This window comes from Heterodontus francisci, chromosome 9 (genome assembly GCF_036365525.1).
Source record: "Heterodontus francisci isolate sHetFra1 chromosome 9, sHetFra1.hap1, whole genome shotgun sequence".
NCBI lineage: Eukaryota > Metazoa > Chordata > Chondrichthyes > Heterodontiformes > Heterodontidae > Heterodontus > Heterodontus francisci.
In genome coordinates, this window is record NC_090379.1 from 38,249,014 (window position 1) to 38,276,180 (window position 27,167).

At 40.5% G+C, this 27,167-nt stretch overlaps 1 protein-coding gene across 4 annotated transcripts in view; it reads right to left on the bottom strand.

Moving 5' to 3' along the window:
- Positions 1-2,100: 2,100 nt before the first annotated feature.
- Positions 2,101-27,167, bottom strand: part of ttc8 (tetratricopeptide repeat domain 8) — a 38,886-nt gene continuing 13,819 nt past the window's right edge. For 3 of the 4 annotated variants that reach the window (XM_068038830.1, XM_068038832.1, XM_068038833.1), the window contains exons 2-14: positions 25,289-25,409; positions 22,767-22,830; positions 18,762-18,921; positions 18,562-18,651; positions 14,826-14,870; positions 12,616-12,701; positions 12,265-12,352; positions 9,585-9,695; positions 9,315-9,454; positions 8,076-8,250; positions 4,499-4,621; positions 4,316-4,399; positions 2,101-3,094 (exon numbers count right to left, since the gene is read on the bottom strand). In XM_068038830.1, coding sequence (XP_067894931.1) covers positions 2,978-3,094; positions 4,316-4,399; positions 4,499-4,621; positions 8,076-8,250; positions 9,315-9,454; positions 9,585-9,695; positions 12,265-12,352; positions 12,616-12,701; positions 14,826-14,870; positions 18,562-18,651; positions 18,762-18,921; positions 22,767-22,830; positions 25,289-25,409 — 1,404 coding nt within the window. In that variant the 3' untranslated portion in view covers positions 2,101-2,977. The remainder of the gene's footprint in view (positions 3,095-4,315; positions 4,400-4,498; positions 4,622-8,075; positions 8,251-9,314; positions 9,455-9,584; positions 9,696-12,264; positions 12,353-12,615; positions 12,702-14,825; positions 14,871-18,561; positions 18,652-18,761; positions 18,922-22,766; positions 22,831-25,288; positions 25,410-27,167) is intronic. The other variant, XM_068038831.1, reaches the window with a different exon arrangement.

The window sequence follows — 27,167 nt, forward strand, 5'->3', positions numbered from 1 at the left end:
AATAAATGGGTTAGTATCTCTGTTAAAATAATGCATTATCAACAAGGCTAATGATATGTTAGCCTTTTATGACAAGAGGATTTGAGTACAGGAGTAGTGAAGTCTTGCTTCAATTGTATAGAACCTTAGTTAGATCGTATCTGAAATAGTGTGTGCATTTTTGGTCCCCTTACCTGAGGAAGGATACTATTGCCATAGAGGGAGTGCAACAAAGGTTCACCAGATTTGTTCCCGGGATGGCAGGACTGTCCTATGAAGAGGCATTGGGGAAACAGGGCCTGTATTTTCTAGAGTTTCGAAGAATGAGGTGATCTCATTGAAACCTACAAAATATTCAAAGGGATAGACAGGGTAGATGCATCTAAGATGTTTCCTCTGGTTGGGGAGTCTAGAACCAGGGGACACAATTTCAAAATAAGGGAGAAGCTGCTGAGGACAGAGATGAGGGAGATTTCTTTACTCAGAGGGTTGTGAATCTTTGGAATTCTCTACCCCAGAGGGAAGCTCAGTCATTGAGTATGTTTAAAGCAGAGATTGACAGATTTCTAAATACCAATGACATAAGGGGACATGAGGATTGTGTGGGAAAAAGGCATCGAAGTGGATGATCAGTGATGATCGTATTGAAAGGCGGAGCAGGCTTGATGGGCTAAATGGCCTACTGCTGCACCTATGTTCCTAACAATAATTATTTCGTGCTCAGTTTTGGTGTTGCTGGAGTTCAGCATATTTTAAGACATCCTTTTTGTCATTGCAGCTTTGTTTATTTCATAAATATAAAAAAAAACATTTTGAAGATGCACTATACGGAATAGAGCATCCAAAAAGTTGATTAAGTATAGAATAAAAAATGGCACTCTTGAAAGAAGGTCTCTATCCTTTTTTCTCTTCTTTGCACCTGGACAATACTGAATCTGCAGGCACAATGGAGAGGAAGATCTATCCTTAGAAAGTAAATGGTAGAATACTCTAGGTACGTACTTCAGTGCAGTATGGAGGGTGCTGCGCTGTCAGAGATGCCGCCTTTCAGATGAGATAATAAACGGAGACACCATCTACCCCCTCAGGTGGAGAAAGAAAAAGATCCCATGGCAATATTTAAAGATGAGCAGAGGATTTCTCCCAAAGCCCCTGCAAACATTAATCCCTCAACCAACATCACTAAAAGAGATTATCTGCCAATTTATCTCATTACTGTTTGTGACATCTTGCTTTGCACAAATTAGCTGGCATGTTTACTTACAAGGAGCACAGTTCAAAAGTACTTCATTAGCTGTGATGCATCTTGGGGCATCCTGAGGACGTGAAAGATTCTATATAAATGCAAGTTATTTTTCTGCACTCACGAGAATAGTGTCAGCCAGCGAGCAGGTATTGAGTAAGGTACCACAAGACTCAATGTTTGGACTTCTGTTTTTTAAATAAATGATCTGGATGCAGGAAGTAATTATATGCTTCTTAAACATGCAGTCAAAACCCAAATAAGAAGAGGACTAAGATTTTCATCAGATTTCGATGAGTTAAGCAATGTGACGAGACAAACTCAAATGAAATTTAATACTGGGTGAAAAAAAAGCAACATAGCTATAAAATCAGGATCAGAAATATAGTTAAATGACTTGGAAATGGGTAAAGTAGTAACAGTAGACTAGTCACTGTTGAAGTCAAAATTAGACGAAGAATCAATTTAAAAAAACAATGTTGCAAGAAATAGCCAGAATAGGGAGTTGGGGGGTAGGGTGGGGGGGCATGCACAGGTGGTGGGAGGGAAGTGATCCTAAACTACAAGGGTAAATGAAAATAGAACTCAAACAAACAAATAGCCCCTGAAATAATAGTGTGCAAGTAATACTGTTTGAGTAATGGTGTCCCTGCCAACATTTATCCCTCAGTGAACACCAAACAGGTTAACTGGTCATTTATCTCATTTATTGTTCGTCAGACCTTGTTATGTATAAATTGCTGTATTTACCTAAATAACTACTGTAATCCTGTGAAGCACTTGGAGTTGTTCTGGGGCATGAAAGAAGCTATATAAATGCAAATTATTTTTCATATAAAAGAAAGTACTGTAGTGACAACCATCTGCAGTAAACACATTTTTAATACTACCTGTGACAGGGTAAAAACAGTTGATACAAGCCAAATCTTGTTTTACTACTTTTAATTTGCTGGTTATCGTGGAACTTCCTTTACAAAACAGGTTGAAATACTATCACAAAAATAATACATTTTTACTTTGTGGACTATAAATAGATATGTTATGTGGAATGAAATCTGAATATATAAAAACTAACAAAATAGTTGGTTCCTTTAAAAGGAATGATATGACATTATTTATCATTGTTGTTTCATGAGTTCTTGTCTTTTCAAAATACTTTTAATTTTAAAATCTTTTTTAAAATTTTATAATCTACTTTCAGATCATCCTCAACCAACTGGCAACACCACTATGCTGTCAGCAGATTATTCACTATGCATTGGGAGCGTATGACTTTGATTCTGTAACAGGTAGAATCTATAAAACAGAATCAAACTTTTGAGATAAAAACAGAAAGTGCTGGAAATACTCAGCAGGTCAGGCAGCGTCTGTGGAGAGAGAAGCAGAGTTAACGTTTCACGTCTGTGATCTTTCATCAGAACACCTTCTCAGACTTTTGAGATTTATTGTACAGTACAACCCATCAAAATTAAGGAAGCCAGTACAAAATAATTCCACCTCAGAGGTTGACTTCATTCTGGCATCAATACGGAGTGAACTCAGGATAGTTTGAGCAGCTCCATTAATCTAGCCTTTGAATTTTCATATGCGAAATACAGTTGATGATACTGGGTCTCAGAATATCTGAGGTATAAAGTTAAAAATCACTAAAATTAACAATTGTGCTGCTACAACATGCAATAACTAAATTATGTAACATCCCTCCTTTAGCAACGAAGAATACACCATCCCAAGATCTTTATGTAATGGTAACAGTTAAAGCATAGCAAAGTGTTGTTGTAGTTGTTTGATTAATTGCTGAGTGTCAACATGTTCTGGAAAGGCAGCTGCTGATTTCTGTGCAGCTATATAACTGCTTTGAAGGTCTCCAACCTGGAAGAGATAAAAAGATATAGGTATAATGTAGATCATCCATCATGGTACCATATATTGCAAACGTACAAAGCAGGCAACAGCAAATATTCTGGTCTCATTTTACTTTCTATTTAACGTGTTTCACAAGGGTTAACACTGCATTTTTATATTTTATCAAGTAAACAGTCTTTAAGTGTTCACCATGCAGTCTCCTCTGTGTTGGAGAGCGCAAATGCAGGTCAGATGACTGCTTTGCTGAACACCTCATATCTGTTCACAAGTGATTCTGGCCCAGGAGTGTTGAGTTTTCATCTGGCTTCAGGCATTTGTGCTGAAGGGTCTATTTTCCATGGTTTGACAATGTACTCATAGGCTCCAATTTTACCTCTTTCCCTATCTGACAGAAACCAAGCTGGGACTTGTGGCAGGGGGTAGGAGGGAGGGGGAATACTTACCTCCACCGATCTGGCTGCCTTCCTCACGGGTCCAAATATTTACCTGCTCTTTTGAGCAGGACACCCGCAGGAAGGAAGCAGGATCTTTAAATAAGCAGATCAGATTCTGTATGAGTATTTCTTTAAATTAATCACTGGAAAATCTTAGAAAATGGCCTATAATTGTTCAAGCTACATATTATTAATTTCATAAAAGCACGAATTTGCACTATGTATTTCTAATAATATTGGACTAACAGGGTATAAGTGAAATAAGATCAGAAGACAGACAATAAAATTAAAATAAAGCAATTTACAATCCAACAGTTGTTACTTGACTATACCCTTTAGAATAAAAGAACATAAGAAAGCATGAAATCAAAAAAGCCATTTGGCCACCTTTGGAGAGACCATAAGTTTCTTTTTCTTCCAATGTTCTTCTGTCTTCAAAGTGCTGACTCATGTTTGGATATACATATGGCAGCCTGCTGGTAACTCCCAAATAGCTGTCTCAACAGTGAGTGTCACAGGGCTACATAAATATGAATTAGCATCATAACTGAGCCTGACCCAAACCTCATCTGATGTCTACACATATGCACCTGCTAATAAGGAGGGGAATCTCTTGCCAATTTAATTCCTCTGTAATTTAGGGGTGCTGTGGCCAACTGCAGTATCTCTATAATGCCTTGCTTGAGATCAGTTAACTGAGCATTTTACAAGTGTCAAGACTCTAAGCCAGGGGCATAATATTGTAAAACTGGCCATTAAATCTCAATATTAAGTATTTTTTAATATTGATTACCTTATCTGAAAGTGCAGCAATGTTATAATGTGGTTCATACATATGAGGAGCCAGTGCTGCAGCCGTCTGCAGAAGTCCCCGGGCCTGAAAATATGAATTAAGAATTGGATACAAGGAATCAGTTAATGGGTTGTTTCTTCTTTTTCTCTCCACATACATGACATGATAACTCTGACTGCTCACCTGCTCATGGTGCCCTTTATGCATCTCCAGGACTGCTAAATTGTTATAAGCTTCTGCATGACCATTGTTGTTGGCTAGTGCCAGTTTAAAACACTGGTAGGCCAAATTCATATCTCCTATTCCCTAAAAATGCAATATGATGTCCAGTTACAAATAACATACATAAAGTGAGGCGCTATACACCGAAAATGAAGACAAATGATCAAAAATGCATACCATCCATATATATCATGTCATCAACCAATTTAGAATTGCAAATACTTTGGCAATTCACTCCAAATAATTCATTGCATAATTTAAAAATTTAGAAATTCATTATTGCATGGAGCATAAAAAACAGCTTGAACCTGTTAGGCCAAATGGCCAGTTTCTGTACTGTAGATACTTTCTAATAATTAAATAAATCTGGAATTAAAAGCTAGCATTGGTAATGGTGACCATGAAACTACCAGATTGTTGTTAAAAACCCAACTGGTTCACTAATGTCCTTTTAGGGAAAGAAATATGTTGCCGTTATCGGGTCGCTCAGCACCACCTTCTCAAGGGTAATTAGAGATGAGCAATAAATGTTGGCTTTGCCAGTAACGCCCACATCGCATGAATGAATAAAGAAAAAGAACATTGAAACCATTTACAATATACTCCCATTTGCTTTTCACTATCATCCTTTGTTACTGAAATCGTTCCTGCCTTCTAACCTATCACAGCCCTTCCCTTTTGTTCTTTCTATTCCCACCTTTGTGCTTGCTTAAAATTTATTGCATCCAGCTCTGACGAAGTCACAGGCCTAAAACATTAACTGTCTCTCTCTCCACAGATGCTGCTTGCCCTGCTGAATATTTCAAGCATTTTTAGATTTTCAGCATCTACTGTATTTTTCCTATTTAAATCATTTAGCCAATTTCTGCATCAATGACATGTTGGCACTCCAGACTCAGAAGCTGTTACAAAGCCACAGTGCAGATGTAGTGCCAAACGTGACAAAGGTTATGAGTTTAATTTCCAACACAATTACTTCTTTCCATTTATCCCTCAGCCAAATGATCACCCTTTCTTACAAGAAAAGTTTCCTAATTCTACTACTCCTACTGCACACTTTCTCCAGTAGCCTCAGCAAAGTTGGTGGAAGGCTATTGTTGCTCACATTGTGGACACTTGAGATGCTAGTGGCCAATGACTCCTAGGTGCTTGAGCCTTTGCTACACCTCAGCTGCTGCCTGGGCAGTCTGCCCCAGCTTTCTTGCTGACACTATGCCAGTTATTGGTTGAGCTGGTGCTGATATCCTAACAGAGGGGGTAATATTAACTGCTCCCAGAGCACCACTGCCACTTCCTCCAAAGCTGAAAAGGCTGGTGGCATTAACTCCTTTTGTCAGGCCCCACCCACAGTGTCCCTGGAGTTGGTCACACTCTGCAAGGCAGACTGCAGAGTGCTGGTGCCATACAAGATGAAACCACATTGGCTCAAAGCTGATTGCTCCATGTTCCATAATGCCAAAATTCCTTGGCAGGCTTTCCAACATCTGGTCTAATGACTTGTGAGAAGCAAACAATTTTCTTTTCATGACCAAGCTCCTGAAGTCCTTATCTGTGTCCTGCTCAGCAGGGTTGGGAAAGGACCTTGTTCTCTGGGAAGTTCTCTCCAGTGCCATCCCCACCAATACTACCTGCTGCTCACTCTTGGTGGATGGTCCATCATGTGCAGAACCCTCTGTTAACTCACAGAGTGCAATGCATGCCCTGGTGCTTGGGAGGGATGGTGAAAAGTCAAGAAGGTACCTTCCTCTGCAGGATCAGAGTGCTGATAAGGACCAAGAGAAAAGGGACAAGAGTTCGGATGGCACTCAGATGCTGGACATTATCAGGTGACATTCTTCAGAATGCAGTCTGAAATTGTGAAGCTTAAATCATTTGAAGAGGTGAATCAGAGGTTCAAGTAAACTGCACATGCCCTGTTCAGATAAGTCTTGCCTTCCCTGATGCTAATGCCTTTGCTTGGGCTACTTATCGCCCGGGCTTTATGCTCCATTTGGGCGAAAGGTACAATGTTAGATGCTGCTTTCCATGTGTCACTCCTCTATGTGAGATTGTGCTATTTTGTTCCGCAGAAAAAAAAGAGGGTGAGAATTAGTGACTGGTTGTTGAAAAGGTGAGTGGAGATGTGTGCACCTTATGCATCTGCTGAGTGCAAGTGTGTGGAATGTGAAGTGAGGAAGGAAACCTGGAAGGAATTGCTGGTTGTGCAAGTGCTACAATATGAGAGCAAAATGGTGTTAATATCTGTTGTGAAGGCAATAAAGGATGTCTGGAATGAGAGAGAGTGACTGTATACTGAGGATGTAAAGGAGCGGAAAGAAATGGGGGACAGGTAAAAGGAATGTTGGTAAGTGTTGTGAACAGAGATGGACAGATGAGGAGCACTCACCCTTGCTGCTCGTGAGATTGTTGAACCTCCTCCTACACTGAACTTACATCCGAGGGATGATGCTGATGGACATGACCCTCTTAGCCACCTCTTTCCAGACCTGCTGGGTAGTGGCTCTGGTTCCTACCAATATTGTGAAACCGTCCCTCCCTCCATGCCTTGACATTCTCCACCACATCCTCCAGGGAGGCATCTGAAAGTCTGAGGTCAGCCTTCCAACTCATTTCAGAGATTCCCCACCTTGCAGCAGTTTAACTGTAAAATGTGAAAGCAAGGAATGCAACCCTGCTTTAAGAGATGGATTGTTGCTTTAAGTAGGCCTTGCATGGCCTGCTGAAAACTTCCCCACAAAAGTAAGCAGACTGTCCATTGCCTGAAGTGATGAGGTGGGCAGTTACAATCAGAAAGTATAATGAAATGATGCCCAGGAGTTAGATTCGTCCAGGCCTGATGCCAGCAAGGTCAAGGGACTGATATTTTGCTCACATCAAATGCTGCTGCCATCCCCCTCACCCCAGCCTGACCAACGCTGACACAGATTTAAAATTGTGGCTATACTAATTACTATATTATTTTATGGCACTTGATAACTGACGATATTTTCAACAAAATCAATTGAACTACAGGTCACTATTAACATGATTGAACGCATATTGCTGAAATTCAATCTATTTTAAAAAAATAGTTTTGAAGCAAAATGATTCAGGAAACCTTCAAGGACGTGTGTACATAACACTATCTTCAGTTATAATTATTTAATTGCCGCTGCAAATATATTAATGAGCAGTCATCTGGTATGATTTATGTGTGGAATAAAAATAGAAAATGATAGAGTTAATCTGATAAAGAACAGACTATTACTATACATTATGTCAAATTACCAGTTTAAAAATATTATTTTAATTTTGTGCTAACAGCTCTATCACCATTATATCTCAAGTGTCAATCAATTTGCTTTTACTTCTACTTTTCACTGATCTAATTTTTCTGAACCACTATAGTTCACAACTACTTGTTTGTCAACTTGGCTCCAGTGGAGCATAAACACCGACATGGACTAGTTGGGCTGAATGACTGGTTTCTGTACTGTATATTCCATGGAACTGGAAAGAAAGGAATGACAATAATTGCTGTAATGAATTCACTACATACCACTGCTACATGGCCAAGGTTATACCATACATCTGCCACTTCCTCATCATTCACAGCCAGTGAGAGTGCTCTTTCAAATGAACTCAAAGTCATATCATACTGCTGTGCATAATAGCAGCAGAGTCCTAGGTTGTTGAAGAGCTGACAATTATAAACACCCATTTGGAGAAGTCGTCTGGAGAGAAGAAAATATTTTTCAACATTATTTCAAAAAAATCCTTGATCCATTTTGTAAACTGAAGAGGCTCACTCCATACCAAATAAAAATTGCAACAAGTCCAATATTTTAGATTTTGATACCTCATTTAGTAGATCATTGTATTGCAATAGCAGTATTCATGCTGCATGGCTGTGCTTTTATTGATCCAAGGAACGAATTTATGACAACACCTCATATATTCAAATATTCGGTATTTCTGATTTTCCTGCGTTTCCATTTTAAGGTCTTCCTGGGGCAGGCCAACATTTCCACTTGGTCTGCCTGTGCTGTGGCTAGTTGCTAGGAAATGTGAAGAGGTGACTTTTCTCCCCCCATCCTGTGGGCAAACATCTGATGACATCATGGGGGGGTGCTGATCTGTCATTTTATCCTGAAGCTCGGGTTAGCGAGCTGTGGCAGGTTCTCAGCCATCCTGGAACAGGAGCCTGTGCCATAGGAGGCCTAGTAAGGTAAGTCTAAAGAAAATACAGTTTCCTCATGGGTCAGGCAGAGCACAATTAAACAGCACGTTAATCAGGCACAACCGTTAAAAGTGGCTGAGCCTCCCTGCTACCACTCCCAGATGGCCACAGTGCTTACTTGCTGTGTTCCCACTCGGGAGTTAAATCAAATCCAGTATGAGGTCAAAGGGATAATATGAGGGCAGGTTTTACAAGGGATCGGCAATCTTCTATCAGATTACTGTTCAGGCGGTGAAGGTGAAGATATGTTTCTGATCTCATGCAATCATGTTGGTGTTCTAATATTTTCGTCAAATAGCCATTACTTTTGCCTGGACAGTGAGTCCCAGTAGGCTGTCAGCCCATTGGTACCACCAGAGCTAAGCCTGAACCCAAGTTCATCACCCCCCCCCCCCACAGTGCCCAGACATACGCACTCAGAAGCAGGAATCACAAAAAAGCAATCGTCCTTGGAAACCTAACCAATTTCCCCATCCTAACTCCAGTTGTTTTATTAAAATGGTTTAGTGGTCACAATCTGTAGCCAATTTTAGTTATTAATACAACTTCTGATCTCACCTATAGAATCGTAGTGCAATCTCTGGCTGGTCAGAATAAAAATGATTACTCCCTATGCAGGCAATGGCTTCCACATTAGTGTTATCTTGTTTTAAAACGTCCTTGTAATATTCAGTGGCTGATACTATGTTGTTCATTTCCTGTTGAATTCAAGAATAACATTAATTCATTTTAAAGTGGCAAAATTGGGACAGAATATCAATCCAGTATGTTTTCAAAAGACTTTCCAAATTCTTAACACAGAATAGACAAGTTATGTGCACTACATACATCATATATACGAGCTATTCCTGTAAGCAGTGTAACTTCCCCTGGGAAACGATCCAGTCCTTGCTTGAAAAGGCTTAATGCTGTCAATGGCTGGTCTAAACGAATATAGACCTGTTCAAATGAATCGAGAACTATTTAAGTAGGTAAAGATTGTGTACGTAACTTACTGTATCAATTTTGAAAAGATGAATAAAGGAACAGAAATAATTACTTTTTAAAAGACATGGGGCCAGAATGTACTGTTAAAATAATAGAGACAAATGTGCTTGCTATTTATGCATAAATAGCACAGAAACTTCAGGCAAAGGACATTTATATATTTAAAGGTGAATATCCAAAGTTTGAGGTCATAGTTGTGTCATTCCATTGATCGCTTTGCAAAAACTGCATTTCAATGTCTGCTTCACAACTGGCATGTATTGAATGTTATGACGTTGCTGTATTTGCACCATAGGTACAAACTAAACACACCGCAGATATTTAGGGGTAGTAATTAGTAGCAAACAATCCTTTTTAATGATCTCGTATGTGTTAATAACTGCCAATCAACCTCTCTTGGCACTGAAAACTATTACAATTGTGGAGTCTCATTGCTAAAGGTTTTGAATTTTTTTCAGGGAGATTTTAGAAGTGACAAATCTTAAAATTTGCTTTTTTAACTTTCCTTTTATTTCCTCTTAATCCAATCCTTCTTTCCTTCCCTTCTCTGTACCTAATCTGACTTTAAATTCACCCCCTTTAATTCACCCTCCTTCTCAGTCCTTTCTGTGTTTATTTCCCAATCCTTAAATTTGACTGGTTAAGGAGACAGCCACTCTCTGTTGGTTGCTTTGTTCACTCAGGCCCCTGATGTCCTGTTTTCCTCACTGCACTGTTACCAGCCTAACCATCAGCCTCAAGAAAATGACCATCATGGGCTAGGACGTCAGAAACGCTACATCCATCAATATCAGCGACCACGCTCTGGAAGTCGTTCAAGAGTTCACCTACCTAGGCTCAACTATAACCAGCAACCCATCTCGCGATGCAGAAATCAACAAGCGCATGGAAAAGTGTCCACTGCTATGTCCAGACTGGCCAAGAGGGTGTGGGAAAATGTTTGAAGCCTGTGTCCTCAGTACCTTGCTCTACGGCAGCGAGGCCTGGACAACGTATGTCAGCCAAGAACGACGTCTCAACTCATTCCATCTTCGCTGCATCTGGAGAATCCTTGGCATTAGGTGGCAGAACCGTATCTCCAACCCAGAAATCCTCGAGGTGGCCAACATCCCCAGCATATACACCCTACTGAGCCAGCGGCGCTTGAGATGGCTTGGCCACGTGAGCCGCATGGAAGATGGCAGGATCCAGAAGTGATTCATTTTGGAAGGTCGAATTTGAATGCAGAATACAGGCTTAAAGACAGGATTCTTGGTAGTGTGGAGGAACAGAGGGATCTTGGGGTCCATGTCCATAGATTGCTCAAAGTTGCCACCCAAGTTGATAGGGTTGTTAATAAGGCGTATGGTGTGTTGGCTTTCATTAACAGGGGGATTGAGTTTAAGAGCCGCAAGGTTATGCTGCAGCTCTATAAAGCCCTGGTTAGACCACACTTGGAATACTGTGTTCAGTTCTGGTCGCCTCATTATAGGAAGGATGTGGAAGCTTTAGAGAGGGTGCAGAGGAGATTTACCAGGATGCTGCCTGGACTGGAGAGCATGTCTTATGAAGAAAGGTTGAAGGAGCTAGGGCTTTTCTCATTGGAGTGAAGAAAGATGAGAGGTGACTTGATAGAGGGGTACAAGATGATGAGGCATAGATAGAGTGGATAGCCAGAGACTTTTTCCCAGGGCGGAAAGGGCTATCACCAGGGGGCATAATTTTAAGGTGATTGGAGGAAGGTTTCGGGGAGCTGTCAGAGGTAGGTTCTTTACACAGAGAGTGGTGGGTGCGTGGAATGCACTGCCAGCGGTGGTAGTAGAAGCAGATACATTAGGGATATTTAAGCGACTCTTGGATAGGGACATGGATGATAGTAGTATGAAGGGTATATAGGTAGTTTGATCCTAGAGTAGGTTAAAGGTTCTGCACAACATCGTGGGCCGAAGGGCCTGTACTGTGCTGTACTGTTCTATGTTCTATGATCCCCAATGACGCATTGTACAGCGAGCTCGTCACTGGTATCAGACCCACCGGCCGTCCATGTCTCCGCTTTAAAGACGTCTGTAAATGCGACATGAAGTCCTGTGACATTGATCACAAGTCGTGGGAGTCAATTGCCAGTGATGGCCAGAGCTGGAGGACAGCCATAAAAGCGGGGCTAAAGAGTGGCGAGTCAAAGAGACTTAGCAGTTGGCAGGAAAAAAGACAGAAGTGCAAGGAGAGAGCCAACTGTGTAACAGCCCCGACAGCCAATTTTATCTGCAGCACCTGTGGAAGAGTCTGTCACTCTAGAATTGGCCTTTATAGCCACTCCAGGCGCTGCTTCATAAACCACTGACCACCTCTAGGCGCTCACCCATTGTCTCTTGAGACAAGCAGGCCAAAGAAGAACCTGTTACCAGCTCACACTTTCAGCTACTTTGTGGGCAAATGTCTTTCAAATTGAAGGATGCAGGAGCAAGGCTAATTAATGGCAGAGACTATTAGATATCCTGTTACAGCAAATTCTGGCCCATGTATATGCCATATAGTTGCTTACCTTCGCCAGATAAAGGACTGTATCAACCATTTCCTGTTGTTTGAAGGCAGATTTAAACTGCTTCTCTGCTTCACGATACAAACCCAATCTTTAGGAACAGAGAATCAGACAACAGTTTAAAAACTGTAGAATGCGTTGAAAGTATGCATTCATGTATCATGCTTTGTGAGTATTACTTTTTCCTGTATTCAAAATGACAATGTTGCTTGTAGATATTTTCATATAATTAGATGCACTGTAACTATGAATGTGATTTCCCCATTACATAACCAATATACAAAACAGTGTACACAACACAGAATGTATTAGTCTTCTCTAATTAAACACAAATGTAAATCTAAGACCATTTACCTGTAATAACATTTTCCAATTTGTACCTTCCACCACCAATCTTTAAACTGGGAATGCTCAGTAGCTAGGGCTGCCAAATCTAAAGCCTGTTAGAAAAAAAAAAGTTCAATTCTTACTGAGAAGCTTTATTGAACTAATATCTGGAAAATATTTTTAAAAGTAAGTAAACATTAATTGATCCCCCTTAGTGCTGCACATGGAGTTACGACTCAGTGTAATCTTTAGCTGAAACAGGGTTAAAGGGCAGGGATAACAGAACCAGTGCACACAGATGTACGGTAGTTCCCATTTTAAAGTCATACATTTGTCCTTATTTTTAATCTAATACTGGATTTGATATTATATAGCTATTTTATATGAAGAAATCGTATATCTGTGTGCACTTCTGGTCAACTTTTCCATTATAAATGAAAATGCTGCAGCATCACCAATAGTGGGAATGTGGACGTAGGCTTTTAGTGAATATTTACAAAAATTGGATTACACTTAAAACATGGAATATGAATATGAAAAATACAAGTGATGGGGGTAATCTGTCGGGCCCGGCAAGGAAAAGGTGGTAGGTTGTGGGGGTGCGGGGGCGGTGGGGGGTGGGGGTGGTGGTGTTGGGTGCTTGGGTTGGTTGGGTTAGCGGGGACGGCCCTCCATTGGGCACCCTGTGCCTGATGAGCAGGCCCCCCAACCCGGGACGATCAACAACCGCCCGGTTTTCCCAAGCGGCTGTTCCTGGCTCCAGGACGCCACGTGTAAAATCCACACGGAGGCGGACAAATGCCCTTAAGTGGTCTTGATTGGCCTGGGGCGGGCAGGCTGTTTTTCACGCCCCCCCTGCCAACCCTACGTAAAGGGCGATGGAGGCAGGAGTGGTTCAGGAAAGCCTCCCGTTCCATTTTATGCCAGCATCCCGCTTGTTGAGGTGGCATAAAAGTCTGACCTTGGTCTTTACTTCATGAGGGCCGTAATGCAAAGGGGTGGAAGTTATTTTCAGCTGAATAGAGCTCTGGTTAGACCCCATTTGGAGTGCTGCATTCAGCCCTGGGCATTATACCTCAGGAAGGGTATACTGGCCTTGGAGAGGGTGAAGCACAGATTCACCAGAATAATACTGGGGCTAAAAAGATTACTTTATGAGGGCAGGTAGCATAGACTAGGTTTGTATTCCCTTGAATGTAGAAGAGTAAGGAGAGATCTAAGTGAAGTGCTTAAGATGATTAAAGAATTTGCCAGGATAGATGGAAATAAACTATTTCCTCTGGTAGGAGAGTCCAGAACAAGGAGGCATCACCTTAAAGTTAGAGCTCGGCTGTTCAAGGAAGAGTCAGAAAGTACTTCTTCACACAAAGGATGGTGGAAATCTGGAAATTTCTGCTCCAAAAGGCTGTGGAGTCGAGGTCAATTGAAAATGTCAAAATTCAGACCAACAGATTTTTGTTAGACAAGGATATTAAGGGTTACGGAACCAAGGTGAGTAGATGGAGTTGAGCTACAGATCAGCCATGATGTAACTAATTGGCAGAACAGGCAGGAAGGGCTGAATGGCCTACTGCTGTCCCTATATGAGTTATCCAAGAAGCCCAACTCATGCAATTAATTTTTATTATCTTCCATGTACATATTGCCAAAACCTGGTTTTATCAGTCAGTGATACCTGAGGTTTAACAGGTGACAACTGTAATAACTGCCACATACTTTGTGGATGTTTCATGCAGGAACAATTGTTATATAATGCATATTATTCCATGTCTCCATACACGCCACACAATTTATGTTCCAACACTATCTAACTTGCAATATTATATGTAATTGTTATCTCAAGGTTCATTAACATACATAATGATTTGATCTTTCTTTCATCAGGACCTTGTATAAATGTTATATCTTAAAGTGGCTTTGTTCGACATTAACACTGTATTTTTATTGGAAGTTAAATTACTATGGGGTATACTTTGCAAATTTGCACCAGCACATCACACAGGGTGCAACTGCTCCAAGCTGGAATTCCTGACATGGATTCCCATCACAAAAGCTCTGTACTGAGTGGTAATGGAGAAAAATCTGTCCCTTCATGAAAATCAAAAGGGGTTTTTTATACATCTGTCCTTCAGACTACTTTTCTTCACCTATATCAGTTACATGTTCATGATTACTATATATAAATAAACCCATGGTAGAATCTGTAATTTTATGATAGGTATTTATTGATAACTTACAGTTTTGACATCATTTTCATGATGGAAAATATATTCAAACAGTGCCTGAAAAATAAATACATATAAATGCACAATATTTGATCATTTTTCAGATTCAACATTTGCACTCTTAAAATATGGACACATTCAGCAGTCCACTCTTCTGATAACATACATAAAAAGAAGCTTTCTAGTTAGCAGGTCTGTCTTGCCTGCAGAGAATATGTGCAAAAGCAGAGAAATCTGGCAGGCATCCTTTTTGCTGGGTCCCGACTCCAATAGTGCAGCATGCAATCTCAATGGTTACCACCAGTCTTTCATTTAAGTATATGTTAAAATATGTTAAAGATACCTAGCTCATTTTGCTGTACTTTTAAAGCAGAACCAAATGACATATGCTGGTGGTTTGACCAATGAAGGAAGCTCCACGTACAATCAAGAATCTTTTGTTAAGAATGTTCTCTTTCATTACAACATTCCTACATTACAACAGTGACTACACTTCAAAAAGTACTTAATTGGCTGTAAAGCATTTTGGAACCTCCTGTGGTCATGAAAGGCACTATATAAATACTAGTCTTTCTTTTTATTTATTTCTTTCATTCGGAGGTCCAGACTAATTCCCTGGTCAGGGCCTCACTTGTTGGGCCCATTTTCATTCATCTGGTGAGCTCACCACCAAGGGCAATTAGGGGTGGGCAATAAATGCTGGCCTTGCCATTGGCCATGAACAAATATTTAAAAACCACCACAAAACCTAATTTACATAGGATTAGATAGGATACATTGCACAGAAACAAGTCATTCAGCCCAACCAGTCCATGCCAGTGTTTATGCTCCACTCACGCCTCCTCTCATCTTTCCTCATCTAAATCTCATTGTAACCCTCTATTCCCTTCTCCCTTATATGCTTGTCTAGCTTCCCCTTAATTACATCTATACTATTTGATTCAATCACTTTCTGTAATATCAAGTTCCAAATTCTTACCACCCTTTGGGTAAAGAAGTTTCTTCTGAATTCCTGATTGGATTTCTTGGTGACTATCTTACATTGATGGCCTCTAGTTATGCTCTTCCCCACAATAGGAAACATTCACTCTATCTAAACCTTTCATAATTTTAAAAACCTTTATTAGCTCACCCCTCAGCCTTCTTTTATCAAGAGACAAAAAAAAAAAGAGACCCATTTGCCTTAATGACCTCCAAAGATGTGCTGGGTCCCAACTAAACGGGATTTTGAGTGACAGGAGGCCGCCATTGGGTACGCAAGGGAATGGCACTAAGGTAATTAGTTAAGATGTGGTCGGGAGGCAATTGTGGTCATGGAATGGGAATGAAGGCTAGGCAGGGGAAGCCCAAGATTTCCTTGTGTGGCCTGGAGCAGTTCTGCTCCTTCTGGTCCACAAGGAACCATTAAAAAAAAGTTTTAAACTTATCTTCCTGGGTCTCTTTTGGCCTCGATCCTATTTACGCCAAGTTACTCTGCGGATTGGCACGGACTAAAAAATTAAATTGTAGTGAGTCCTATTTGCATCATAGATCCCCGCCTTTTGAATATTTATGAGGCCCTCGCCTGTCTGCGGCAATCGCTTCCCATGCCTCTCACAACCAGAGTGTTAAATTGGTGCCTGGCAAGAGCACCCTAATTCTTAGCTCTGTGGAAGGAACTGCTAGGAGTAGAAGTGACACAGTTACATTTTAAAAATACGTGGTCCAGGCTGTAAATCTCACCTGCAAAAATGCTAAAATTAAACCTAGCGCAAAAGGAAATTCTTAAAATCTTTAAAATGGGAATTTAAAGCCTGAACCATCCAGCAATTTCACAGGCAAGTTATTTAGTATTTATGAAATATTCTGATTACAAACAATATACTTAATTGCAAGACATATGACATTCAGGATTATGGCCAAGAGTTTCTTCTTTGGGCATACTGGCAATCTGGGCACAAATTGTGCTTAAAATTGTGCGAGTTTTACAAGTAAATTTTTGTTCACGTCTCTGATGAAACATATTTGCACAACGCCAAACATAATGGGCTGAAATTTTATTAGCGTGTCGCAAATCACGGCAGCTCACTCAGAGGTCGGCAGTCCACCCACGTGCAGCGGCCACCACTGAACGCCCGCGATATTTCACTTGAGGACTCATTTAAATGGAGGGGGTGGAACAGCCGCCCCCGATGATGTAGACGGGGCAGATGCTCCGTCCCCGGCAATAGCATCTGGCACCATTTTTAAAGGGCTCCAAACCCTTCAAAAATTTACATTTTTACAGATACATTTATTTGACATTATTTATTTATTTAGAGATACAGCACTGAAACAGGCCCTTCGGCCCACCGAGTCTGTACCGACCAACAACCACCCATTTATACTAATCCTGCATTAACCCCATATTCCCTACCACATTCCCACCATTCTCCTACCACCTACCTACACTAGGGGCAATTTACATTGGCCAATTTACCTATCAACCTGCAAGTCTTTGGCTGTGGGAGGAAACCGGAGCACCCGGCAGAAACCCACGCGGTCATAGGGAGAACTTGCAAACTCCGCACAGGCAGTACCCAGAACTGAACCCGGGTTGCTGGAGCTGTGAGGCTGCGGTGCTAACCACTGCATGATTTCAAGAAAAGCTGAAAGCCCCTCTACTACCCGCCGTCCCCCCTTCCCCCAATGACCACATATTTATTTTTGGGCCTTTCCCACCAAAAAAAACTTCATTCCCAAGGTGAACTTTCCCCCCTGAACTTAGTCACCTTTGCCCTTCAACCCCTTCCCACCAACCCCTCATCCCATAGAAACATTTTTTTCCGCTTTACTCCTCCCCACCATTGTCTCACCTTGAATCCCCAAACAGGGATCAGAACGTGTGGGGCTCCCGGCCATTGGCCGGAATATCGACATGGGACGGTCGCCCGGTCCAGGTAAGGTAATTATCATCTTTTTGCATAAGTATTATCGGGCAAATGAGGGCTCCGCTGCTTAACGGCAGGGTGGCCGCACCAAGGCCTTGCCACCGCCAGTAAAATGCGGCGGGGCCTTCTCAGCGTGGGGGGTCGTGGCGGGCCTCTCCTGGAAGAATTTTCCGGGCCACACCCCTCGCCACAACCCCCGATGCCAGAGGGCTCATAAAATTCAGCCCTATATCTATCATGAACCAATGTAATTGGGCAATGTTTCATATCTTCATTTCAAAAAAAATTCCTTGATATTTAAGAGTAGTAACCTGGTGCAGTTTTATTATTACAGCTGAAATGAGTTTATCACCAAAAAATAAGAATTTTTAATCAGAATGCCTAGCGCCCCCAACTGTGAGTAATCCGATTTTAAATAACTGAAAATGACTAAAAAACTATACAGCACCATTTAAAAGTTTCAATGGTATACAGTAAGTCAGTTTCTTAGCAAATTAAAGAAATATTTAAATGCTTTGAAAAGGTGCCTATTAGTGCCCGTCCACCTAAAATAAAATTAGTTTTAAAAGCATATTTGAAGGCCTGCAAATGAGCACAAATCAGTGTGGTGAAATAATTCGATCTAGGGCAGTGGCCAGATTTGTGACCAGGGCTGGCTTCCAATGCAATGCTTTTTAAACTAGATGATTGCAGAAACTTGATTTGCGTAGGACTTAATTTGCGCTTGAAATTCCCTGATCTTTTGAATTGGTTTGGTGGATTTAGGGTGAATTGCGTTGGAAATAACCGTGCAATTCAGCGGAAACTCCAGGCCTATGTATACAGAATTTATCACAAACCTTAGCTAAATTTGGTTTCCCAGCATATTTGGATAAATTTAGTCTGGATAAATTAATAAATGGTCCATCAGGACTAGTAAGCATGGAGGCCTAAAGAAGGATGAGAGAAAAATGGTAAGTTGCAATTCCAACAGATTCTAAAATTAATGATTATGAAAAATAATTGAAATTTTAAAAACTCATGCTTCCACAAAATTTACCGTCCCCAGCCTAACAAATCTCCCAGAAGCACTTGTTACTGGTCGGGCAGTGTAGGCAGTTCTTGGGGTCTTGATAGCCTGCTCCATAGTGCCAGGCCTGCCAGACTGGGTGCCTGGTCTAACAAACCCAGTGATGGGTCTTCCAGATTGAGACATGGGCCTATGAAAAAAAGACAAACAATTTGAACAGAAACATAGGAAGAAACCAAGGATCAATTAAATATAACTCGAACTGTGCTTTAATGAAAACTAACTGTGTAATTTATGGATCACTGAATGATTGATTTTTTTAAATTGAATCTCAAAACTGCTACTTGTTAGAAGCTTAGACTCACTCCTTAAAGCTGAGTGACTGACCTGACAATTTTCTTCAAAATGGAATAGTCAGTGACAGCAAGAGATAATAAGAGCGTAATTTTAACCTAACTCATTTGGCAGGAAATGGACATGATCAAATCAGTTTTGCCCTTTTTGCACCCTACCTGATTTTGATTTGCATTGAAGTAAATTGAAAGTAAAATTGAATGGGGTGCAAAACAGATGGGTGATCAATCCCATCAGTTTCCCGACAAGTGGGTTAGGTTAAAATTATTCCCATATAATATGACATGCATAGATCATGCAAATTTTTATTAACATTTTGAATTTATTTCATAAGTTTTACATATATTGGATATAATTTGCAAGTAGAGAAATAACCTTCTCAGTAACTAATATTAGGATCGAGTTCAGAGAGATCCTGGGCTGAATTTTACCAGCCCCTCGGGGATCGTGGCAGGGGACCCGTAAAATATCTTGCGGGAGAGGCCTACCACGACCCACGACGCCAAGAAAGCCCTGCATTTTACCAGTGGGCCCGCCGCCACCTTCATTTACATATTTAAATTAATTAAAACAAAATGCTTATTACCTTACCTGCTCCCGGCGGCCATCCCACACTGCTTTTACGGCCACCAGCCGCAACTTGCGTGCTTTCGGAACTCCATTCGGAGTTCTGAGGTGAGGCATTGGTGGGGAGGGGGGGGGGAGGGGGGACTTAAATTATTAGGGTGGGCGGGGGGGGGGAGCAGGAAAAACAATTCTTATTGACTGTGTGGATGGTGGGAAGGGGTTGAAGGACAAATTTGATGAGGTTGGGGGTGGGGGGCGGGGGTGGAGTTTGTGTTGGGATTGAAATACATTTTATTCATATCAGACAATCAAAAAGAAATTGTGGGGGTTGGGAAAGGGCCTCCATCTTTCAATTTGTTTTCAATAAAATGTATAGTGACAGCCCTTTAAAAATTCAAATTTAAAGCATTTTAAAATGGCACCGGCGCCTGCATGGTGGCGCCGGACACAATTGCCGGGGATGGAGCGGCCACCCCCTTTATGTCATCAGGGACAGCCGCTCTGCCCCCTTCATTTAAATGAGCCCCCGTGTGAAATATTGCGTGGGCTCAGCGGCGGCGCTTCCGTGGCCGAAGGCCGCCAACTTCAAAGCGCGCCACCGCAAAGTGGAGAGCACTAATAAAATTCAGCCCCCTGTATTAATTTTAGATAGGATCTTGATTTTATGCATTCTGTAAGAAAATATTCAACAATTTACACTTTTCAGATACCTTATTAAAATGTTTTTGAAATAAAGCATTTTTTCACACCCAAATATGCCTAATGTGTGAAAATGTCTAACGCTGGCACTTTGATATCACTGCAAAACATTGCTTCAAATTTTGCCCAACTTCTAATTTTTTCCTCTCTCCTTTTCAAGGTAACGGTCATGATAGCATACAAGGTCAGTGACAGGCCCACCTTAATAACTATTCATATGTGAGCCTAAACTTTGAGCTTCAGCTGCGTTTTAATTATGAGCGCATTTCAACCAAGTCTTGGATGTGGAGGTGGTGGGTAAGAGGTAAATAGGAGCTCTTTTGAGTTAAAGTGCACCCAAAATGACAAACCTTTACAATAGAAGTTTGGAATGAAATGTGGCAGATTGGGTAGTCCAATACCTGAGCCAAGTAGTCCACAGCATTGTAGAAAACTGAACAGCCACTATTGGAATAAAAACAAGAAATGCTGGAAATACTCAGCAGGTCTGGCAGCATCTGTGGAGAGAGAAACAGAGTTAACGTTTAAGGTCAGTGACCTTTCATCAGAACGGTTCTGATGAAAGATCACTGACCTGAAACATTAACTGTTTCTCTCTCCACAGATGCTGCCAGACCTGCTGAGTATTTCCAGCATTTCTTGTTTTTATTTCAGATTTCCAACATCTGCAGTATTTTGCTTTTATTTTAGCCACTATTGGAACTTGGGGTTAGACCTCTCATTGGCAGATAACATTCTTTCCACTTGGCTCCAGATAACCCTCCAAGCTAATGATCTAAAACACAGGCTGGTTGGACAAACAACAGGAAACATATAATTGCTCTTTTTCTAATAGGCTGTTTTTAGGTATCCTTAAGTTCTGACAATGTCTGCCTGTAACAAAATGCTCTAGACTTAGGTAAGTGCAACGTGTTCTTACAGGGAGAGATTGCGCATTCCATTTTTGAAGAAACAGGAACCCTACTGTTTGGATTTTTCATTAACTTAGTTTGGAGACTCTTAAGCACGCTTGTTTTCACATAGGTCAGACACCAAGCTGATCAAAAATAACAACAACCAAGTATGAGCTTGTATCACCTGACATTCAGGTGTACCTTCCCTACATTATTAGAATGACTACACTTCATAAAGTAACTAATTGGTTATGAAGCATGTTGGGATGTCCTGAAATTGTTGAAGGTGCTATATAAATGCAAGTTCTTTCTTTTCTTCCAGCAGGATGAGTGAGACAGAAACCACACCTGCCAAATGGAAACATATTAATTTTGTCATATGGAACACTACTTGAACTTTTTAACTGGACATTGAACATAACTTGTTTAAAAGGACCACAAAGCTGAACAGCTAAAACATGGCTGCTCATTTGCATTCTGAGAGACAGTTGAATAGAGAGACAATGGAAGTGCTCACTGATTCAATTAAAAAGATTGGTCTGGGCAACAGTGATGATCCACATCTTATCTGTGTAAGAGCCAGCACTCCACCCCACCCCCCACAGAGTGTGTCTAGTAAGCTTTGAAGAATCAACAACCCTCGCAGACGATGCTGTTTCAAACAGAGTTGGTCACATGACTTACCTGCTGGCCAGACTGGGAACTGTTCGAATTGTACCTTGCAGAAAGGTTTGGGGCAGACTGCAATATGAAGACCAAAGAGAAGGATGGTCCCTCTCTCAAGCAATGTCCCAGGGACCCACGGAAGCAGCTTAAACCTAGAGGCAGAGGACCTCTTCAGCCTTCAGGTACCAGAGAAGCAAGTTTGAAAGTGTGCACTGGGCCCCAGCAAGAACTGCAAGACTTCAACTCTAATCAAGGACTTTACATCCAAACTGAAAGACAGTAACTGAATTCTATTTATTGCCTACCCTACTTCAACCCACCCCCCCCCTCAATTCTTTCTTCCTCTCTGTATCTATTTGTGTGTGTGCTTATCGCGTATGCCTGCTATCGTGGTTGCGTCACGTATTTTAGTAATTTTAACCGAGTTAGAGTGGTAAGGTTAATAAACTTACATCTTTCTTGTTTAAACCTAAGAAAACCTGTCTGGTCGGTTCATTTACAATTACAATTAGAGAGCAGTGAGCAAGCACTCACTGAGGTGAAGCTAAAAACACTGTTTTAGAAGTTAAGCCCTATTATTGCCAAACCAGGAAAGGGGCCAGAAGGGAACCTGAGACCCCTTCCTCACCTGGTCGTAACAATGAGAAACCCGGATTAATCTTCCCCCTTCCTCACCTAAATTTTCTAAAGCCAATTGAGGTAGCACCTTCACTGTCACCTTGGCTGAGATCAGCTCACTCAGTCCAGTCTTGGGATCAAACCAGAGACCTTCCTGGTGTATATGGTTCATTGTCACAATGTGCAGTGCATTTACTCACTAAGCCTTCAGGAGGATTATAGTTAAAGCTCTTAATACCTGACAGCTGGGCTAGGACCTCCGGCTTTACTGATTCCTGAGAGTTTTAAAGAGGTTCCAGGTCCTGTAGACAAAAAAATCTTTTAGATATCATGAAAATCCAGTTCAAAGTCCAAATATATTTCCACTGCCTAAATTAATATATGATCATGTGCGAGTGATACTTAAATATAAAAGTATACTTGTTAATTCATCAAAATAAAACCACCAAAATTCTGGATGACAGTTTTACATATTCTGTGATTAGCAACACTTTAAACAGATATAAATAGGAGTTGGATATGTGGTAACAGTGCTGAAACATAAACTTTAAACACTGAATATTCTTGGCTCGGTGGTCCCACTCTCACCTCTGAATCAGAAGGTTGTGGGTTCAAGATCCACTCCAGACACTTGACCACCTAATCTAGGCTTTCAACTCAGTGCAGTATGGGGCTGCTCACTTTTGGATGAGATGTTCAAACAATAATGATAAATGTTTTTTTTAAATTCAATTGATGTTATCATCGAACATAAAATTTTACAGCACAGAAGGCCATTTGGCGCACTATATCTGTTCCAGCTCTTTTGCTAGAGTAATCCAATGCCAATCCTGATATCATGTTCCCTTTCATATTTCTGCACCTTCCTCTACTGCAAATATTTCTTAACTTTTCCCTTTTAAAAAAATGCAATGGTCTCTGCATCAACAACTTCCTGTGGCAAAGCATTGCCTAAGAGAGTTGTGGAGCAAGCAAAGATTTTTTTTCTCACTTTCAGTGACATTAAATTGAAGACTCCCTCATTATTGACTCTCCAACAGAATAAAATTGAGTGTAAAAGGAAAAATCTATCAATCTTAGCTTTTCCTGCTCCAACAGAAATAATCTCAGCATTTCAAGTTTTTCCTCATAACTGTAGTTTCTTATCTCTGGTATCAATCTGTTTGTGCCGTAAACTCTTTAAGGCTTTAATGGCCCGGGTTTTGTGGTCAGCAGCGAAGCGACAGAACTCGCCGCTGACCTTGAAAAAAGCTGCCTGCAAAAAATCTAGCAATCCCTGTGGCCTGGATTTCATAGTTCCCAACGTTACTTTGATTCCAGTAGCAGCTATAGGGGATCTCCAGCATCTAACAACAGTGATGTCATCAAGCTGGTTAAGCAGTCAATTACACATAGGGGAGCCGGTGGCATAGTTTTATGTCACTGGACTAGTAATCCAGAGCCTAGGCTAGTGCTCCGGGGAGACGGGTTCAAATCCCACCACAGCAGATGGTGAAATTTGAATTCAAATAATAAATCTGAAATTAGAAGCTAGTCTAATGGTTGACCATGAAATCATTATCTAATGTTGTAAAAACCTATCTGGTTCACTGGAAGGAAATCTGCCATCCTTACCTGGTCTGGCCTACAGATCCACAGTGATGTGGTTGATTCCTCTGAAATGGCCTAGCAAGCCACTCAGTTCAAGGGCAATTAGGGATGGGCAATGAATGCTGGCCTAGACAGCTATGCCCACATCCCACAAACAAAATCAATGATTATCCTTCATTTTTTTGAACATTTTATGGCAGGTGAAATAAAGATTGTGACATATACATGGGAAGCAGAAATATCAAACTTTAAAAAAATTAAAAATCTATGGAATTTATTTTTAAATTTTTAAAATTATAAATGGAGAAATTTGACATTCCACAGATATAAAGTTAGTTTTTCAGGGCCAGAGAGGTTTCTCAACAGTAATATGAACTTAGTACACCATTAAAAGCCCAGTTACATCTCATTCAATAAGGCGCACCTTTCTCAAGGATTTTTACAGCATGACTAACAGCATAAAAGTAGTCGTTCACACTATTTCAAGTGATTTCTAAATATTTTCATCTGCAGGGATTTCAACAGCACACTCTGTGGAGGAGCCAGGAGTCATTGATAGCAACTTCTGGATTTTCAACCTTAACTGTGCATGTGTTGACACCAGAAGTTGCTGTCAGTTTCACAGTTGTAATGATGAACACTGACACGTTTGCCATCATTTCAAGTGCAAAATCCAGGCAAATGCATTTTCTATAATGGGACATTCAAACTTGGTCACAGTACTCTAACTATACTTTAACTGCTATCATGTACAAATTTATCACCTCTTTGCTCGTGCATTATGTACTGTTATTTATAAAACCCAAAATGCTTTTGGCTTTTATCTGAATTAATTGATTTACACTTTCAAGAATTCTGTATTTGCATGTCTAGGTCTCTCTGTTGCTCTACATCCTTCTTTCAGTATTTTTCCATTGTGTGAGTTCTCCCATTCCTTCTATTTCCTCTCAAAAAGCATCATCTCACACCTCACATTAAATCACATTTACCATCTGTCTACCCATTCCACTAACATGTCTTCATCCTCCTGAAGTCTTTTACAGTTCGTCTCACCTTTTGGCAAACCCCCTAGTTAGTGCTATCAGCAAATTTCAATATCAGAGTTTGATGGAATTAAATAATCAGGCCTAATTTAATTAACCAACAAAACTGATTTGCTAATGTACTTACGGGCAATCTGTGCAATAGCACTGTCATCCAGCATCAGTTCCGCTATTCCTTCTTGATCTACATCGACCTCATCCACATACACCATCTCTGTCAAGGCTCGAGTTTTCAAACTCCATGCGGCCTACAGAATAGTAAATATCCACTTCAAAAGTTTAACAATTACAAATTTACATCAATTACAACTACAATGAGAGGAATGAAGTACATGGTGGGGAGATTAGAGAGTAGGTAAGTCATGGTTTAAGGCAACTATCTATTACTGCTGCAAAGAGGCTCCATTTGCCATACCGATGATGCAATATTTAGTACGGAAAGAGATTCTTCACCAATTTGAAATTCAAATTGGCAGTGCAGAGTTTCTATTCTAGAAGAAAAAGGACCTTAAATTTAACTATTCGGTACCGAATCATGCTTTTTTAAAAAGTAACTCATCATTTGATGATTAAAACGTTTTACTCACTTGTTTGGACATTATTTCGGGTAATAAATGCAAATAATTTTCAAGGGTATGTACAATATGAATAACGTAGTAAAATACAGTACCACTGCATCCAACCTGAAAACACTACCAATACAATAAAACCACGGCATACTTGAGGAAACTCAGTCTTGTTAGCATATTAGGAGAACTTTTAAAAAGTAACAAGGTGAAGAAAATTATGTGTTCAAGGAAATTTTAATCTGATTGAGATTCAGATGATATAAGGTTTTATATGGGCTATTATGGTAACCCCTCGATTGTGTAATAACCCTACTTTGAAAATGTCCCAGTACATTTTTTTAAACCAGTTACCTGTGTCTAGATGTAGAAACTGCATATGGTTGTAACAATTGTAAACTTAAATATTTGATTTCATATACTATAGAAATTACCATTTAATGTATAGCAGTTCAATTTTTGTTTGACTTTCTTTGTATTGAAAGCAGAAAATGCCTTAAACATAACAGATCTGTTGACATTTTAAAAGAAAAATAATGTTCATGTTTTGTATATAGTTCCTTCATCAAAATTATTATTCCTTTATCTTCAAACTCAGCTATCCTCTACATATTATGGCCGGAATTTTACATTGGGCAGGAGGTCCCGTCCACTGGCCAAAAGTCAGGGGCGAGCCTGCCTCCACCGGGCCTGGGAAACACACCAGGATTTTATGTGCCCCAAGCCCTTAACTGGCCTTGGGCAGGACTTCCACTTCTCTGAATTTTACAGCCTGAACTGAATATTGGAAACACCAAAACGTCATTTTCAACACGCACCCCTCCCTTGCCACTAAGGAATATGGCTTGAGACAACATTCTGTTAACAAAGGGAACAATCAGACTTCAGTGTATATTCCACAACATTGAGAATGTTGTCAGTTTAATTCCAGGAGCCTAAAGAAAAGCTGGTGAGAGTTCTGAAGAACTGTTACAAATCCCAGTTGGCTTGTACTTGTACCTTTTTTATCTCAAAAACTCTAGGTTACATCCCAAATACTGGGTGATATATGGATGAATTTCAAATCTCACTTGACTGATTCCACATATTATTCACACAAAATATTATTGAAAGAAAAGTAGGTTTGACATTACACAACTACAAAATTCATATAAAAAGATTGTTGATTCCGAATTGAAAGGCAAGGATCAATTTAGAAAGCAAACTTCATGAAAACATAGACAAACTGCAGAAATCGGCAGAAACATGGCACTTGCAATTTAATGTGGAAAAGTGTGAAGTGATGCACTTCGGGAGAAACAACAGGGACAGGCAGTATAAATGGAGCTGAGACAAATATGACGGGCCAAATGGCCTCCTTCTGTCCTCTAAGGTTCTACGATAACAAGCCAAACACAGGACTTGATGCCTCAACTTCCAATAAAGTGGCAAAATGTCAGG